Source organism: Eleutherodactylus coqui, chromosome 1, assembly GCF_035609145.1.
Source record: "Eleutherodactylus coqui strain aEleCoq1 chromosome 1, aEleCoq1.hap1, whole genome shotgun sequence".
Classification (NCBI taxonomy): domain Eukaryota; kingdom Metazoa; phylum Chordata; class Amphibia; order Anura; family Eleutherodactylidae; genus Eleutherodactylus; species Eleutherodactylus coqui.
Window position 1 is genome coordinate 524,616,471 of NC_089837.1, and position 19,794 is coordinate 524,636,264.

General features: G+C 46.3%; 1 protein-coding gene across 5 annotated transcripts in view; it reads right to left on the reverse strand.

Annotated features, from left to right (window-relative positions):
• FCHSD2 (FCH and double SH3 domains 2) overlaps positions 1-19,794 on the reverse strand; it is a 140,539-nt gene that overhangs the window by 41,272 nt on the left and 79,473 nt on the right. For all 5 annotated transcript variants that reach the window (XM_066588307.1, XM_066588308.1, XM_066588305.1 and 2 more), the window contains exons 4-8: positions 18,369-18,445; positions 14,187-14,331; positions 11,793-11,926; positions 5,230-5,284; positions 2,945-3,073 (exon numbers count right to left, since the gene is read on the reverse strand). In XM_066588307.1, coding sequence (XP_066444404.1) covers positions 2,945-3,073; positions 5,230-5,284; positions 11,793-11,926; positions 14,187-14,331; positions 18,369-18,445 — 540 coding nt within the window. The remainder of the gene's footprint in view (positions 1-2,944; positions 3,074-5,229; positions 5,285-11,792; positions 11,927-14,186; positions 14,332-18,368; positions 18,446-19,794) is intronic.

The window sequence follows — 19,794 nt, forward strand, 5'->3', positions numbered from 1 at the left end:
TGCACTGGACTCTACATTTCCCGCTATGCACCGCAGCAGTTCTATAACCAACAGTAAACCAAGAAAGCCGACTGCAGCTTTGGATGTAGCTACAGTACAAAAACTTGGTACAAGTTATTTAACCCCTTTTTTTTGATGCAATGACTGGAAAAAGGTTTTTATTATTTAAATTTTTTTTAGTAATAATAATTAAAAAAATCTTAAATGTTCCTTCTTTTTCCTTTTTAGGCCCCGTAGGAGATTTGAACTTCTGATCGTTTGATTGTACTGCATTATATTATATTTTAACAGGCATCTCATTAGACGTGCCACATGCACATCTTAATAGGCGACTATTCATGGCAGCCCTGGCGACCTTTAGAAGGTCCGGAGTTGCCATGACACAGAGACAGCGCCCCCCTACAATCATGTGGGAGAGGAGGGCGCTGCACCGGGACCCCATTAGCCTCAAAGTCCAAGGCTGAAGGGCTACATGGCAATCTTTGCATGCATGACGCCTGTTGCAGTCAAAGTCCTTGCATGGCCCAAGCCTCACAGCATCATTTTAAGTTAATGAAGGATCAGCCCCTTGACACTCTTGGGCATACATGTACACCCACAAGCATTGGTGTAGTATGGAGTGGGATCCCTACATGCATACGGGTACCGGCTGATACCCGCTGGCAAGAGCAATCATCAGCGTTCACACTGATCGCAGCTGGTCATCGTTATTAAAGTTCGGGGGTTCTGAATGGCCCCTCTAAGATGAGATTGCGAGGTTGTGTTTGGTTGCCTTGGCGGCCTGGGGCCCCCAGGGCCGCCATGAATGGATACCTGAGAGACTGCCTGTCAAAATGAGGTATAATGTAATACTATGGTATAACATTATACTGTATGAGCGATCAGATGACCGCAAGTTCAAGTCCCCTATAAGGCCGAAAAGAAAAAAAAAAAAAAAAATGTTTAAAAATAAGTGAAAGAAGTTTTATTAGAAAAAATAAAACTGTAGCAAAAGTTAAGAAAAAAATACAACACCTCTTCCCATATTTATATTTAAAAACCCTCAAAAGTCCATTTGGTACCGCCACGGCCGTAAAAGTCCCATCTATCACTGTAACACATTATTTATCCCGCATGGTGGAGGTGATCAGGAAAAAAGAAACGCACAACAACAGAATTGCGCTTTTTCGGGTCACACGGTCTCACAGAAAAAATATTAGAAAAAGCGATCAAAAACGTTAGAAATGTTCGGTTGTCCTGCAAAAGCCAAGTCCTCCCACCGCTGTACGGCAGAATGAGAAGTCTTCAGTATAAGTGCGATCCTCCGATGCAGCTGAAAGGATCGGCAAGAGTTTTCCATCGTTTTCCATGGGAAGCCTCGCATTGCGCCTCGCACACCAAGCGATGCGTATAACGGCCCCATTGAAACCAATGGGCGATGCGTTCTGAGGGAACGCCAAAAGATGGGACATGTTGCGATTTTTTCCCTGCACTGCAATGCTGATGAAACAGGAGGCGATTTCAGACCCGCTCAGACTCCAATAAACATCACAGCTAAGCTGGAGTCACTGATCATAGCTGTGCCCTAACAGAGCAGAGCTGCAGTGTAAAGCATGGGAAAGGGACAGAACAGCAGCACAATAATCTGATGAGAAAAGGCTTGAATTTTAGACGACCTCAGACTCAAATATACTGTACAATGCAGCTAATGGAGCAGAGCTGAAGTGTAAAGCATGGCAGAGGGATATAGCTTGTATCCTAATGGAGCAGCACTGCACTAAAAAAGCAGGACAGAGAGAAAGAACAGTAACCGGACTACCTCAGACTGAGACATTCAATGCGGCCGAGCTGGAGTCATTGATCGTAGCCGTGTCCTGACAGAGCAAAGCTGCAGTGTAAAGCATGATAGAGGGAAAGCTTAAATTTCAGACTACCTCAGACTCCGATAGAGAACACAGCTCTGCAAGAGTCACTAATCATAGATGTGCTATAATGGGTCATAAATGCAGTGTAAAGCATGGAGGAAAGACAAAGCTTGTGTCCTAATGGAGCAACGCTGCAGTGTAAAGCATGACAGAGGCAACAGAAGTTTCTGATGAGCAGGTGGATTTCAGACTACCTCAGATTCTAACAAATAATGCAGCTAAGCTGATCATAGCTGTGGCCTAATGGAGATGCGCTGCAGTGTACAGCATGGAAGCTGGATAAAGCAGTCACATTTGATGAGCCTGGGTCTTAACTGAGTGGAGCTAAAAAGCCTCCAACCCTGTGACATAGCAGCTCAGTGTGACCACCTATAGACGGTTTAGCTGGTCAGCGGTGGCAGCGCAGACTGCTCGCTGCCCGACCTTCCATATGGCACATCTAGAGAGTCTCACACATTCCTTGCCAACATTCGAACAATTCTATAATGACATCAGTGTAATCAGCTCCGCAGCCGTCGCCGACCCTCCGAGTACAAAGGAAGGAGGAAGTCCCATTAGACGAGCCGCATAAACAGTCCCAGCCGCACAATGCAACAATGTAACAACCAAAGAAATGCCATTGTCTGCAAACCCCTGCAAGCCTGGCACCGCAGACAACAAAGGGCATCACGGACCCCACCCCAATCGTGAGAGCCCGGCTCCCCACCCCAAACACCTCCAGCGCACCTCGTGCAGCTTTAACTGATCACCACAAAGTGCGCGGCGACCAATTGTGCCAACCATAGTGGTGAACGCAATCCGTACAGATAAAAGAGACCCACGTGCAGAGACAGGTCATGGCGGTCATATAAATGCACGGGGTCCCTTGTAAACTGTTCTGATAGCGTTGGCCACTTACCACCCAGCGGGCGCCCTGAGCTGCTTGGTACCTGGGCACTGAGCCCTCAGCTGCTCGGTACCTGGGCACTGCCCGTTGTGCAGCAGGCCCTCACTACTTCCCTTGACAGATCCCTCATCCCCCATCATATAGCCGGACTCACCTTCATGGTATTGGCCAGGTCCGTGTGGTAATAGCGGTCCTGATGGGCATTGGCAGCTGCCAGGGTGAGGAGATAATCGTTGCGGGCATGAGTGGCTTTGGCGTTACATTCTTGTCTCCGAGCTTTTAACTGGAAGAGAACGATAATGATGAAGAAGAATAGTAATTGCAACACAATGGCAACTAACATTTCATCTGTGACCTGAAACGCGTGATGTAACGTGCTAGAAGGGAATGGGAAAAGTCACATGACCTCGGTCTCCATTCATCCCATTGTAGGGTTACTGTTGCATTCTGCGGAAAGATGTGCAAAGCCGCGGTAGATTTCAATGATGGCGCAACGGTTCCAGATAAAACAAGCCAACGGTCAATCTGCTTTGACCAACAGTGGTGGTCCTGATGGCGCCCCCCTATGGGGGTGGTTGTCCATGGATCTCCATAAATGTGTCAGGCAGCTACTCTAAGGCAAATGGGGATCATGGGGTGTATCAAAAGAGGTTTAGGGGCACGTGACGAGAATATTGTGGACAGTTTTGGGCATCGGTACTAAGGAAGGACGTAACAGAGCTTGAGCTGGTACAAAGGCGGCAACTAAAGTAATAAATGGGATGGGCGGACTACAATACCCAGAGAGGTGATAAAAAACAAACAAAAAAAACCCGAAAAAAGATTGCTGAGAGGCGCTATAATAACTATATATAATATATCAGGGGTCGCTATAGAGAGATCTCTCCCATCATCTATTATACCCAGGACTGTAACAAGGGGGCGCTCTAATAACTATGTATAGATATGTCAGGGGTCAGTACAGAGATCTCACCCATCATCTATTATACCCAGGACTGTAACAAGGGGGCGCTCTAATAACTATGTATAGATATATCAGTGGTCAGCACAGAGATCTCTCCATCATCTATTATACCCAGGACTGTAACAAGAGGGCGCTCTAATAACTGTGTACAGATATATCATGGGTCAGCACAGAGATCTCTGCCATCATCTATTATACCCAGGACTGTAACAAGGGGGCGCTCTAATAACTATGTATAAATAAATCAGGGGACAATACAGAGATCTCTCCCAGCATCTATTATACCCAGGAGTGTAACAAGGGGGCGCTCTAATAACTATGTACAGATATATCAGGGGTCAGTACAGAGATCTCTCCCATCATCTATTATACCCAGGACTGTGACAGGGGGCGCTCTAATAACTATGTATAGATATATCAGTGGTCAGTACAGAGATCTCTCCCATCATTTATTATACCCAGGACTGTAACAGGGGGCGCCCTCTAAAGCCCCATTTACACGGGATGACGGTCGGGCAAACGATGCCTGACACTCACCCCTGCATGTACTCGCTCCCGTGCTGTTGTATCGTCAGAGATCTGAGCAGAAAACTCGCCATTGTTTTGGGGTTTTGTTTTTACGGTATTCCCAATTCAGTAGTAACCGGCTACCTTCCTCATCTGATCGGCACGATTACTGCGATTACTACTTCAGCACAATAACCTACAGTTTTAAAGAAAAATAATAGATTTTGCATCGCATTTTGCAACGCTAGGGTCTAATAGGCCAAGTTACATTGAAGACATGGAGGCCTTCACCAGGCTTCTGGCTGCCATGGAAACCCATTGGTACCTTGCAATCGCACTGTAGGGTGCTGACGGGTGACAGAAATAAGCTCCTTCCCCCTTACTAGCTGCAGTTGTTATTGATTGTGGCACACAAGGGGTTAAACTGCCAGAATCTGAGGTTTCTCCTCTCTGTTAGAGCAGGAGCCTCGCTGTCAGCCGAGCCATTGCCCTAAAAAGATGTATGTATGTGCAGATGTGAAGCCCGTTATCGACCACCGTAAAAAAAGGCGTAAAAGTGGCGGTCTGTGGCTGGACGATTTTATAAGTACAGGCTCGAATGTGCTAAAGTAACAAAACCAGAAAGTCCTTACCCCCCCTCACCCTTTGCCATCCGGCGCTGCAGCCCTGCGGCTCTCCCGGTCTTTGCTGTGGAAGGATACCCTACCTGACTACTTCCGCCGCAGTCAGGTACCGTTCTGCCATCGTGGCATAATGAGTGGTTATGCTAGGAGACTGGCACCTGACTGCTGCGGCCACTGATTGGCTGCGGGGGTCAGGCAGGATCCGTTCCACAACAGACCAGGAGGACCGCGGGGCTGCAGCGCCGAACCACCAGAGGAGAGCATGGGTGGGTACAGCTGGTTTTATTATTACAACACTTCTAAAATGGTCCCCCAATCCTCGACACGACGAGGGGCGCCTCTTACCTTCACATTGGCCTTCTGTAAACTTATCCTGGACTGGAACAAGCCAAGTTTGGATCTGTGAAAAAAAAAAAAAAACACCTTGTGAGTGAAGAAGTCGCACACTTAGCTCTGCTACATCGCAGCTCACTTCACCTTACATCTGTTCTACAGTCTGCAATGGAAATCCAGCATCTAGATTATATATTGCAGTCTAATCAGAAACTGCCAGCAGGCAGGTCAGCTGCTGTTCACGGATCTCATACAGCTTCTTTCTGAATCTTGCAAGGGATTTGAGCATGTGGAATACTTTTTATTTTTATTTTAGTGTTCACCCCCCCCCCCCACTCCCCTCTGCAACCCCCCGCTCACCCCCGGCGCCCCCCGAATCTTTTCGTCCGAGTAGTCAGTTACTTGGAAAAAGCGCTGCTTGAGTGCAAAAATGCCCTAAACTAGTCGATTCGCTCATCTCTAATAGCTAACACTAGAGATGATTGAGAGAGGATTCAAAAAGAATTGGACAAGCTTGTACAGTGGGCGGCGACTAACAGAATGGTATTTAACAAGGAGAAATGCAAAGTCCTACATCTGGCCAAGAAAAATGAAGAAAGCACATACAGAATGGGAGGAATTGGGCTAAGCAGCAGCACATGGGAAAAAGACTTGGGCATACTAATAGATCATAGACTGAACATGAGTCAACAATGTGATGCAGCAGCCAAAAAGGCAAACACAATTCTGGGATGTATTAAGAGAAGCATAGAGTCTAGATCACGTGAGGTCATTATCCCCCTCTACTCTTCCTTAGTCAGACCTCATCTGGAATACTGCGTCCAGTTCTGGGCACCCCACTTTAAAAAGACATAGACAAACTGGAGCAAGTTCAGAGAAGAGTTACCAGGATGGTGAGCGGTCTGCAAATCATGTCCTATGAGGAACGGTTAAAGGATCTGGGAATGTTTAGCAGAAGAGAAGGCTGAGAGGAGACTTAATAGCTGCCTACAAATATCTGAAGGGCTGTCACAGTGCAGGAGGGATCAGCCCTATTCTCATCTGCACAAGGAAAGACGAGAAGCAATGAGATGAAACTGAAAGGGAGGAGACACAGATCAGATATTAGACAGTGGGGGTGATCAATGATTGGAACAGGTTGCCACAGGAGGTGAGAAGTTCTCCTTCAATGACAGTGTTCAGAGGCTGGACAGACATCTGTCTGGGATGATTTAGTGATCCTGCACTGAGCAGGGGGTTGGACCCGATGACCTGGAGGTCACTTCCTACCATTCTAGGAGTCTATGGTCACTTTATGCCTTGCACTACTGCAGGCTAAAGTAATTTCAGTGTTGCCCATCAAGCACTGCTGCAGATTACAGGCATCCTTCACTAGGCCCCGGGATGACAAGCTAACCCATCAGCACCCCAAGATGGCATCCCTGGGGGGACGGCAATGGGGCACAAGAGAAGACCCCTTGCAGGCTGTTTGGATGTATAGTTAGCTTTGACCTTGACATCTAAGTAGTTGACGGTCGCTATCAGAGTTATCTCCAATCCTGGAAGTTGCCTGCAGCTGATAACGGTTGATACATGATGGGTATGGAGCAGATTCCGCTCCCAAGCTCACTTCATACACGCATCTTGATCGCCTGTACCCGGTTGGGAAGTGGTTAAAAGGGGTTCGCTGGTCTGCTCTCTTTTCTAGAAACAGCAGATGTCTTGAGCCTGGTAGTCATTTGGCCAGGATTGAGCTGCAATATCAGACATGGCCTTTGCACAAGAGGGGCGCTGTTCCTAGGAAATAAGCAGAGCCCTGCGATACTTTTGAAATCCTTTACTAAACTAGAGAGACAATATCATCGCCATCAGATCGGCCAACAGCAACTTGCTGGTGGTTTCCAGAAATCCCAGAACGCCCAGTCATTTATTTTTGCGCTGTTCCCGACTCGCTGCATGTTCCATGGGCCCCATATAAGAGGCGAAGCTTCCCTCATGACTCCACATGTTCTTGCAGCCTCTCCTTCTCCATTTGGGGAGCCCAGCAGAATATAGATGTAGAGATTGGCGCTAATCCTCTTCCGCCTCAGATAGGAAACACTAATCCCGGCCGAGAGAGTGAATCTAATCCTCCAGCTACTGCATTCCACAGACACAATGCGGGGGGCTGGGGGCGGCCTACATTCAGAGGCCGCTGATCTGCAGAGACGTCAGCTCGTTACACCCAACGCAACTAACGGGATTCTGGAAATGTAACGAGCAGGATGACGACGCCGTGAAGTGCGGCAACGGACACGGTGACCAGTTACACTGCAGTCCATGTGCTGCAGCACCCTTTCAATCAGAGCTTCGCAGTCTATGAATTCAATTCCAAAAGTATAGTGAAGACTGACACAAGTAGAACAGTGAGAGAGGAGAAGTGAGGGGAAGCATTGCTTCCTAAGCTGGGTAACAACCCGACACCCGTTAGATCTGCAGAACTACATGAGGGTCCTGTTTATACCAGCAGACACATCGCTGGTCGTTCACATTCACTGTACAAGTGTCTGAATGAGCGCTGCTTCATCCGAACTATAAGTGAATGAGCCGACGATCGCTCCTTCTCTGCAGGCATAAGAACAAACGTAAAGTGAGCAAATACGGATCACTTTCTCCCGTTTGAACAACTTTTTGAATGAACGCCTTTACTTTAGAATGGCTACAATGACGAACACCACATTAACCCCTTAGTGATGCGCCCCACTTTGGACCTAGGAATGTGACTATTTCATTTCATAAACGATAACTTTTTCCTTTTCCGTTGACACGGCCATCTGAGGGCTCTTTTTTTGCGCGGCGAGCTGCAGTGCCGCTGTAATGTATTGCATAACTTTGATAAAAAAATTTTTGAAGGGCGGGGAGACAAAGTATCTATATACTTATTGGATAATTTTTGTTTATTTTAGGTTTTTCCACTTTTGTAAGAATAAAGCTGTTTTTACTTAATATATATAGTTTTTGCTGTGATGTATTCTGCATTCACAGTCCTGGGACTCTTATTCTTCCACGGATGGAGCTCTGCGAGGGATAGTTTTTTTCAATGACGAGCTGTAGTGTTTACTGGTGCTGTTTTGGGGTAAATACGGCTGAAATGATCACTTTCATTGCTTCAAAATAAACAAAATAAAAAACTTTTTTTTTTTTTTAAATAGTATGTGAAGTGCGTTCAATTTACTGCACAAGTCATTACAACGACGCCAAATTTTTTATGGGAAAGCTTGCAAAAAATTGTTTGTTTTTTTTTAAAAACTAATTTTATATCCTTGTCGGGGACTTGAACCTGTGATGCTACGATTGCTGAACCCATCCTCCAAAAAGAGTGCAGCCTGGGATATGCGCAAGTATTGATCTCCACTGCGTTTTGAGCCATTCTCTGGCTTAAAACTAAACACATCGCTGTTCCGAATAGCACCCGGTAACTTTCAGCTCAACTCCACAACTACTATAATACTGCCCCCTATGTACAAGAATATAACTACTATAATACTGCTCCCTATGTACAAGAATATAACTACTATAATACTGCCTCCTATGTACAAGAATATAACTACTATAATACTGCCCCCTATGTACAAGAATATAACTACTATAATACTGCCCCTATGTACAAGAATATAACTGCTATAATACTGCCCCCTATGTACAAGAATATAACTGCTATAATACTGCCCCCTATGTACAAGAATATAACTACTATAATACTGCCCACTATGTACAAGAATATAACTACTATAATTCTGCCCCATATGTACAAGAATATAACTACTATAATACTGCCCCCTATGTACAAGAATATAACTACTATAATACTGCCCCCTATGTACAAGAATATAACTACTATAATTCTGCCTCCTATGTACAAGAATATAACTACTATAATTCTGCCTCCTATGTACAGGAATATAACTACTATAATACTGCCCCCCTATGTACAAGAATATAACTACTATAATACTGCCTCCTATGTACAAGAATATAACTACTATCATACTGCCTCCTATGTACAAGAATATAACTACTATAATACTGCCCCCTATGTACAAGAATATAACTACTATAATACTGCCTCCTATGTGCAAGAATATCACTACTATAATACTGCCTCCTACGTACAAGAATATAACTACTATAATACTGCCCCCTATGTACAAGAAAATAACTACTATAATACTGCCTCCTATGTACAAGAATATAACTACTATAATACTGCCCCTATGTACAAGAATATAACTACTATAATACTGCCCCCTATGTACAAGAATATAACTACTATAATACTGCCCACTATGTACAAGAATATAACTACTATAATTCTGCCCCATATGTACAAGAATATAACTACTATAATACTGCTCTGTATGTACAAGAATATAACTACTATAATACTGCCCCCTATGTACAAGAATATAACTACTATAATACTGCCCCATATGTACAAGAATATAACTTCTGTAATACTGCCCCCTATCTACAAGAATATAACTACTATAATACTGCTCCCTATGTACAAGAATATAATTACTATAATACTGCCCCCTATGTACAAGAATATAACTACTATAATACTGCGCCCTATGTATAAGAATATAACTACTATAATACTGCTCCCTATGTACAAGAATATAACTACTATAATACTGTCCCCTATGTACAAGACTATAACTACTATAATACTGCTCCCTATGTACAAGAATATAACTACTATAATACTGCCCCCTATGTACAAGAATATAACTACTACAATACTGCCCCTATGTACAGGAATATGACTACTATAATACTGCTCCCTATGTACAAGAATATAACTACTATAATACTGCCCCTATGTACAAGAATATAACTACTATAATATTGCCCCTATGTACAAGAATATAACTACTATAATACTGCCCCCTATGTACAAGAATATAACTTCTATAATACTGCTCCCTATGTACAAGAATATAACTTCTATAATACTGCTCCCTATGTACAAGAATATAACTACTATAATACTGCCTCCTATGTACAAGAATAGAACTACTATAATACTGCCCCCTATGTACAAGAATATAACTACTATAATACTGCCCCCTATGTACAAGAATATAACTACTATAATACTGCTCCCTATATACAAGAATATAACTACTATAACACTACCCCCTATGTAAAAGAATATAACTACTATAATACTGCCCCTATGTACAAGAATATAACTACTATAATACTGCCCCCTATGTACAAGAATATAACTACTATAATACTGCCCCCTATGTACAAGAATATAACTACTATAATACTACCCCCTATGTACAAGAATATAACTACTATAATACTGCCCCCTATGTACAAGAATATAACTACTATAATACTGCCCCCTATGTACAAGAATATAACTACTATAATACTGCCCCCTATGTACAAGAATATAACTACTATAATACTGCCCCCTATGTACAAGAATATAACTACTATAATACTGCTTCCTATGTACAAGAATATAACTACTATAATACTGCCCCCTATGTACAAGAATATAACTACTATAATACTGCCCCCTATGTACAAGAATATAACTACTATAATACTGCCCCCTATGTACAAGAATATAACTTCTATAATACTGCCCCCTATGTACAAGAATATAACTACTATAATACTGCTCCTATGTACAAGAATATAACTACTATAATACTGCCCCTATGTACAAGAATATAACTACTATAATACTGCCCCTATGTACAAGAATATAACTACTATAATACTGCCCCTATGTACAAGAATATACCTACTATAATACTGCCCCCTATGTACAAGAATATAACTACTATAATACTGGTCCCTATGTACAAGAATATAACTACTATAATACTGCCCCTATGTACAAGAATATAACTACTATAATACTGCTTCCTATGTACAAGAATATAACTACTATAATACTGCCCCTATGTACAAGAATATAACTACTATAATACTGCCCCTATGTACAAGAATATAACTACTATAATACTGCCCCTATGTACAAGAATATACCTACTATAATACTGCCCCCTATGTACAAGAATATAACTACTATAATACTGCCCCCTATGTACAAGAATATAACTACTATAATATTCCCCCCTATGTACAAGAATATAACTTCTATAATACTGCCCCCTATGTACAAGAATATAACTACTATAATACTGCCCCCTATGTACAAGAATATACCTACTATAATACTGCTCCCTATGTACAAGAATATAACTTCTATAATACTGCCCCCTATGTACAAGAATATAACTACTATAATACTGCCCCCTATGTACAAGAATATAACTACTATAATACTGTCCCCTATGTACAAGAATAGAACTACTATGATACTGCCCCCTATTTAGGGCTGCAGTGGAGGACTGCCGCCCCTAGCTGTATACACAGGTGTCTCGCAGGTATACGGGGCAGGACATCAGTGTGTGCTCGGTCACAGCTTCTCCTTCCGCCGCTCAGTCGGGCCAAGTGCTGCGCTCAATGACTGATTGTGAAGCGGCGGCATCTTCAGCTAATCACATTGGACAGCAGGAACTCACTTGGCATCGATGTCGGCTTTTTCTCGCATTCCGTGCGCCATCTGCTCGGCCTCATAGTACTTCTTCTTGGCCTTGGCTAAATCCTTCACTGTCTCCTGCAGTTCCGTCTGGATCTTGGTCAGCTGGTCCACGCACTGCAAGACAAAACCCCAGCCTGGATTATTGCAGCATCTGACCGGGCGGAGGCCGTTCCCACCATCCGCGGCCTCCAACCAAAATGTTATGTTTGGAGGACGGAACAGGAACGCGTCTCAGGCTGCAGCGGCCCAGCCAAGGGAACCAATCCATAGCCTTCTAATATATAGACTGTCCTGTCACCCGGCTTTCCCAGGACCCTGAATAGCAGATGTGATGGAGATGCAGTTTGTCAGTTGGAGGTTGAATCCCCATCAGATCTGCTATTCAGGAGCAATGTGACTGCCATTACCAGAGACAATATTACCCAGCTTTCCTACTGAACAGCTAACCTGTCTAGTTGCCCAGATACATCAACCCAGCTGTCATAGTGCTGCATATATTGACTGATGTGCTTTCCCAGGGCCCTGAATGGCAAATCTAACTACTTGTATAGATCTATATTCCCAGCTGACATACTGCTGCACACACAAATTTGATCTGAAGAAATCTGGGAAAACTGTGCGATACCATATTTCAGGGCTATAATAGCAATCCTGTTGCTTCCTACTCAGCTTTCTCAGGCTCCTGAATGGCAAATCTGTCTACATATGCAGCACTATGACAGCTGGGTTGTGCATGCTGGCAACTTCACAGATTTGCTGTTAAGTGGGAAAACTGAGTAAAAAGTTTTTTTTGGGAGTTGCAATGGCAATCACATTTCCCCCAACTCAGCTTTCCCAGTCCCTTGAATGGCAAATAAGTCTAGTTACACCCCAAAGCTACCCAACTGCTGCATTGACAGATACGTTGCTCAGGAATATGGGAAAGTTTGGTGATATAGTCTTTAGTAGCTTTAAGTGCAGTCACATTGCTGATCACACAGCTTTCCTAGACACCTGAATGCCAAATCTGACTAGTTGTACAAATATAGACCTCCAGCTGTTGTACCGCTGCACATATAGATAGATCTGCTATTCAGGAGTCTGTGCACATTGGGTGAAAGAGTCTCTGGGAACTGTAATGGCAATCTTATTGCTACCCAACCAACTTTCCTAGGCACCTGAATGGCAAATCTATCTAGCTATACAGAGCTACACTTCCAGCAGTCATTGCCTCAGGTTACTGGGAAAGCAGATTTATAACAGGTTAGGTGCTGTAATGATATTTATATTGCTTCCCACCCAGCTTTTCCAAGTTCCTGAATGGCAATTCTGACTTGTTGAACTGAAATACATGCCAGATCTTATACTGCTGTAAATGCAGACAAGATTTGCTGTTAAGGAGTCTGGAAAAGCTGGGTGATAGCATGCATGAGAGCTGTACCGACAGCCACATTGCTTTTCAACCAGCTTTCCCAGAGTTCTCAATGGCAACAGAAGACGTTGATAATGTTAAGTGATAGCATTTCTGGGAGTTGTAGTGGGAATAACATTTCTACCTCCCCAGCTTTCCCAGGCTACTGAATGGCAAATTTAATTTGTTCTACTGAGATGCACTTCCAGCTATCAGGCTGCCGCATATATAGGCAGATTTGCTTTTCAGGAGTTTAAGAAAGCTGGGTTACTGTGTTTCGGGGGGACAGTCGTATTGCTTCCCACCCAGCTTTTCCAGTCTCTTGAATGGAAAATGTGAGCAGTTATACAGAGATATACCCCTGTTGTCATACTGATGTACATATAGATAGATTTGCTGCTGGGAACATTAGGTGTATGCTTTGTACCCAGCTATCCCAGGTTCCTGAATGTCAAATCTGCCAGTGCCACACTCCCAGCTATTATACTGAATCACATGTAGATTGATTTTATTTTTAGGACTTAGCAGTCATATTGCTTCCCACCTAGCTCTCCAAGGCTCCTGAATGGCTAATCTCACTAACTGGAGAGAGAAATTACCCCCTCAGCTACCATACTGCTGCACACAGACACACTTGCCATTCAAGAATCTGGTTGGGCGATGGCACCTTTAGCAGCTGTAATCTCTAGCAAAGCTAGCTAGTTGTACACGGCAAACTACAAGCCACCATAATGCTGCATAGGTAGACAGATTTGCTCTTCTGGAGTCTGGAAAAGCTGGGTGATCTAGTGTTTGGAAGCTGTAATGAGAGTTCTGTTCCACCCCACCCAGCTTTTCCAGGATTCTGAAATTCAAATCTGTCTGGGTGTACAGTGATACACACCAAGCTATCATACTGCTGCTCAGGAACCTGGGAAAGCTGGGTGACTGCACCTTGCAGAACCTTTAAGCGGGGGATGCCCCTGTAATAGGTGTATAACGCACCCTCTTGAGCTGCTGCTCCTTGTACAGCTTCACCGTCCTGGCGGGCTCGGAGATCAGGTTCCTGTAGTTCTCGCAGATGTTGATCCGGGACTGCGCCACTTGGATCGTCCCCTCCAGGAAGGACTTCCACACCGTATAGATGTTCCTGAAAGCGGAGACATTTACATCCTTATGTGTGACTGACAGCAGCAGCCGGGCCTCTACAGGGGAGCAAACCCTCAGCTCTGTAACATTAGGTCAAAATGCTCTTTTAACCCTTAATGATAATTAACCCCTTATTGCCCCCCCCCCCCATCTGGGCATTTAAAGGGTTAACAGCCACAATTGGTTTCCCATACAAATCCCGTGTGTCCCCGGACATAACTGTACACCCTGTGGAGCGCATGGTTTAAAGACAGCAAGCAGAGATCTTATAAATGCTGAGAATCTGAAACAAAGTCTGTTGCAAAACTTGCAAAGTTGCAGAACTGTTCCTTATACTGAAGGCTTACACCAAAAGTGGCACAAGGCCGGGCGACCAGTGACTGTGATGGGCACCCAGGGCTCACTGGTGTGTGTGGTGGGTGAAGACTAGTCACCTGGTCCGATCCTACAGAGGAGGGACAGTTGGACAAAGTACTGATAAAGTCCCTGCTGGTGATAATGGGAAAGTGTCAGATCACACCGAGCATCGCAGCTCAATGTGCACAGGGCAGCGGAGCCACAGATTGGGCAGGAGCGCCCATGTGACCACCGAAAGGTCCTACAATGAGCATCAGAACTGGATCACGGTGAAAGAAGGCAGCTGGTCTGATGGATCACGTGTGGCATCATGTGAACGGCCGGGTGCATCGCTTACCTGGGGAAGAGATGGTATCAGGATGGGAAGACAAGCCAGCAGGGGGCAGTGTGATGGGCAATGTGCTGCTGGGTACTCGTGTCTTGGCATGATGTGGAGGGTCACCTGCCTAACATTATACAGACACGTCCCTCCTGCATGGCAGCGGGATTCCCTAATGGCAGCGCCCCCTTCCAGCAGGATAATGCGCCGGCCGCACTGCAGGAACTGCTCAGGGGCAGAGATGAGGGGGACGACTTCTCCTTCCAGATCTCATCCGATCCACGGAGGCGGCACCGAGCGACTTACAGGATCCGCAGGACGCAGCAGAGGTCTTGTGGAGTCCGGGCCGCGAGGGGTCACAGAGGAGGAGCTACAGGATATCAGGCGGGTTTTAATGTAGCGGCTGGTCGGTACAAGCAGCGTGACATCGCCGGCGGTTAGCGCTGACCTCCTGAGGATACTGGACCCCCACCGCTGAAGACGTCCCACTCCACACATTTATGATCCATCAGGACCATTCCCTGCCGCTGGAAAATACCGGGATGAAGCCGGAAATGCGTTGCGCTAACTGGCGCTACGGGAGATCGGACGCTTCTAGCATGAAGCACACAGATCTGTCAGCAACACTTCCAAAGGGAGGAAAGAGTTCCATGATTTGTCGAGAAAGGTCTCAGAATCATCCCGGTGTGTCTGCGGGGAAAGTTCAAACAAGCGAAGCGAAGCGGTGAGTACAGGTAATCCGCGCCGCGCTACCATCTGTCCTTACAGAACCGGAGACTACGAGTTCATGGAAACTAGAACAATCACAGACTCACACGGACAGCGAGGAAACCGAAAAGTTACACAATACTCTAGTCACATCCAAAGTCACACCGAATTTATTCTGGGGCCACAGAGCCCAAAATAAGCTTCTATAATGCACTTGGTCCTACACTGATAAACTGTGTACAGTGCCTGGTGTAAGGCAACGCTCTATGCAGATACTGTACAGGCTGGGCTCGGAGGTTTCAGAATAGCGAGTGCAGCTCTGGAGTAGAATACAGGATGTAACTCAGGATCAGTACAGGATAAGTAATGTATGTACACAGTGACTCCACCAGCAGAATAGTGAGCGCAGCTCTGGAGTATAATACAGGATGTAACTCAGGAGCAGTACAGGATAAGTAATGTATGTATACAGTGACTATCAGCAGAATAGTGAGTGCAGCTCTGGGGTATAATACAAGGTGTAACTCAGGATCAGTACAGGATAAGTAATATACACTAATTGTCAAAACTAGCTCTCATCAAAGTTCTAGTACCCTGTTGGACCACAGCAGTGTGACAGTGTTGTGGGGGCTCCTGTGACCCGCTTGTGTGTGCGGCTGAGCATTATCCTGCTGCCTCTTGGAACCCGCCATGAGAGGAACACATGTGGCTGCCGGATATCCTGAACATATCGCTGAGCTGTCATTGTCCCTCGTACCACTACTAGGGGGACCGACTGTTGTATGTGATGTCCCCCAGGCAATCACACCAGCAGGGGGCAGTGTGTCGCTCCACAGCAAAGGCAGGATTGAGGCGCTCACCCTGAGGTCCCCAGACATGAACACGGCCATCGTCAGCGTCCAAACTAAACCTGGATTCATCGCTGAAGACACCGGGTTCCCATCCTTAGCGTCCAGTTTCATCGTTCACAACCAAGAGCTCCTCTCTACTGGTGGTCTGTTGGGGGTCCTGAGCCCGGTCACCTTGTGTGTCCTCACACATCCACTGGTCTCAACACCCCTAACAGTCTGGTCAGACGCTCCTCTCTACTGGTGGTCTGTAGGGGGCGTCCTGAGCCCGGTCACCTTGTGTGTCCTCACACATCCACTGGTCTCAACACCTCCTAATAGTCTGGTCAGATGCTCCTCTCTACTGGTGGTCTGTAGGGGGCGTCCTGAGCCCGGTCACCTTGTGTGTCCTCACACATCCACTGGTCTCAACACCTCCTAATAGTCTGGTCAGACGCTCCTCCCTACTGGTGGTCTGTTGGGGAGTCCTGAGCCCGGTCACCTTGTGTGCCCTCACACATCCACTGGACCCAACACCTCCTAATAGTCTGGTCAGACGCTCCTCTCTACTGGTGGCCTGTAGGGGGCGTCCTGAGCCCAGTCACCTTGTGTGCCCTCACACATCCACTGGTCTCAACACCCCTAATAGTCTGATCAGACGCTCCTCTCTACTGGTGGTCTGTTGGGGGTCCTGAGCCCGGTCACCTTGTGTGTCCTCACACATCCACTGGTCTCAACACCCCTAACAGTCTGGTCAGACGCTCCTCTCTACTGGTGGTCTGTAGGGGGCGTCCTGAGCCCGGTCACCTTGTGTGTCCTCACACATCCACTGGTCTCAACACCTCCTAATAGTCTGGTCAGATGCTCCTCTCTACTGGTGGTCTGTAGGGGGCGTCCTGAGCCCGGTCACCTTGTGTGTCCTCACACATCCACTGGTCTCAACACCTCCTAATAGTCTGGTCAGACGCTCCTCCCTACTGGTGGTCTGTTGGGGAGTCCTGAGCCCGGTCACCTTGTGTGCCCTCACACATCCACTGGACCCAACACCTCCTAATAGTCTGGTCAGACGCTCCTCTCTACTGGTGGCCTGTAGGGGGCATCCTGAGCCCGGTCACCTTGTGTGCCCTCACATATCTACTGGTCCCATCACCTCCTAACAGTCTGGTCAGACGCTCCTCTCTACTGGTGGTCTGTAGGGGCGTCCTGAGCCCGGTCACCGTGTGTGTCCCCACACATCCACTGGTCCCAACACCTCCTAACAGTCTGGTCAGACACTCCTCTCTACTGGTGGTCTGTAGGGGGCGTCCTGAGCCCAGTCACCTTGTGTGCCCTCACACATCCACTGGTCTCAACACCCCTAACAGTCTGGTCAGACGCTCCTCTCTACTAGTGGTCTGTCGGGGGTCCTGAGCCCGGTCACCTTGTGTGTCCTCACACATCCACTGGTCCCAGCACCCCCTACCAGTCTGGTCAGAACAGCCAGAACTTTTAGGGCCTCCGGTGACAAGACTGTCCATCTAATCACCACAACTCTCATCATTTACAGATCTGCCTGAGATGGAACCGCAGGACGGGGTCTACAGCAGAACGACAACTACGTCTAGGGGATTGTAAAAAACATACAAAAAAAACCTGTGTATAATAGGCGCATCATATGCTTATGGGGATATATCTACACAGGTACTTCACCAGCAGAACAGCGAGTTCAGCTCTGAAGGTGTTCTAATAGCAGGGCTTTCCCTTTGATCGCTGCAGACATTATTAGCGCTATGGTTTCCAGCCTCAGCCTTGCACACCATGGAGCAGGAGATGTGATCTATGGGTTACCTGTACTCGCTCCTCTCCTCCGGCTTCACTACAGGCCACTCCTTCTTCAGGTATTGGCTGGCGAGCTTCTGGATGGTCTGCAGAAACAAGAACAGAATTATGGCACCTCTTAAAGGGGCAACAAAGCCAAAAGTGTGTTATGTCGAGTAGCTGGAATTATATGGAGACTTTAATCCGGTGGATTGTGAGAGAAGCGCCCATCTCACACTTTATACATCTCCCCGCCAGCGGATGCAACCGGTCATCATCTACAACCAAACAGCTCGCCATCCATACCGGCCGTGTGTAAATATGTCGCCACAAATACCCAACCTTCCGTAACATGCAGAAAGACGCAGTACATCCGTATACAATGGCGGATTTGCTGTGTTTTTACACAGACTTCAAAAAAAAGGACAAGGTTTCGGGCCCCGATTCCGTGAGTGGGACAAGCTGAGATGTTCTTCACATGACCAGAAGTCAAGTGAAAGATAAAGATCAAGGTGGTTTATTCTGTGCGTACTAAGTGCATTAACACGCCGGTGATCCGGAACCTTCCATTGAATTGCAATATATCTTTTTTAAATTCGTTTTATTTACCACAATTGTCAAACAAAGATGGCGCACAATGATGGAACACGGAGGCGGCTTACAAAGACAGTACTGTGTCCCATCTGTGGGGTTGCCCTCACATCGCCCATCAGTCTCACTGAGTTGGAGGCAGCATCACGTGGCGTGCGCAGGGCACGCAGTACAAATGTGAGGTTTCCCACTGAAGATCCCGTTACGGCTGTCTTTCCCCACTGCGAACAGTACGTGTATGAACGCAGACGTCGGAGGAGGAGTGAGGATCTTGCCTAGGCACTGATGCGGCGTCCCAGTCAGATCTTGAGTGTGAGTTACAGGGCCTCTTTGGTGGCCTTAGCGGTACGAGTCCCCCTCTCCCCTTCGGTAGCCCCAGCAGTAATAGTACTGGGCCCACCAAAGGGGGCACTCCTACTTACTGGGGCAACAATTACTAATGAAGCCACTAAAGGTGGCACTATTACTATGGGAGTCATTGAGAGAGGGCACTATTACTATTGGGGCCACTGGAATAACATATGTCCTGATAAGCCACACCCCTAACCCCTCCCCCCACCTCAAACCACACCCACACTTTACAATGACCGATATTTTTTTGTAACAAACAGGCGGCAATCTTATTTTCAATAAAGTCTGAATACGTCTGTGCAGAGGCTACTTAATGGGGCGCTTCCTGACCACTGCAGTCTGGTTGCTAGGGAGGCGCTTCCTGACCACTGCAGTCTGGTTGCTAGGGAGGCGCTTCCTGACCACTGCAGTCTGGTTGCTAGGGAGGCGCTTCCTGACCACTGCAGTCTGGTTGCTAGGGAGGCGCTTCCTGAGCACTGCAGTCTGGTTGCTAGGGAGGCGCTTCCTGAGCACT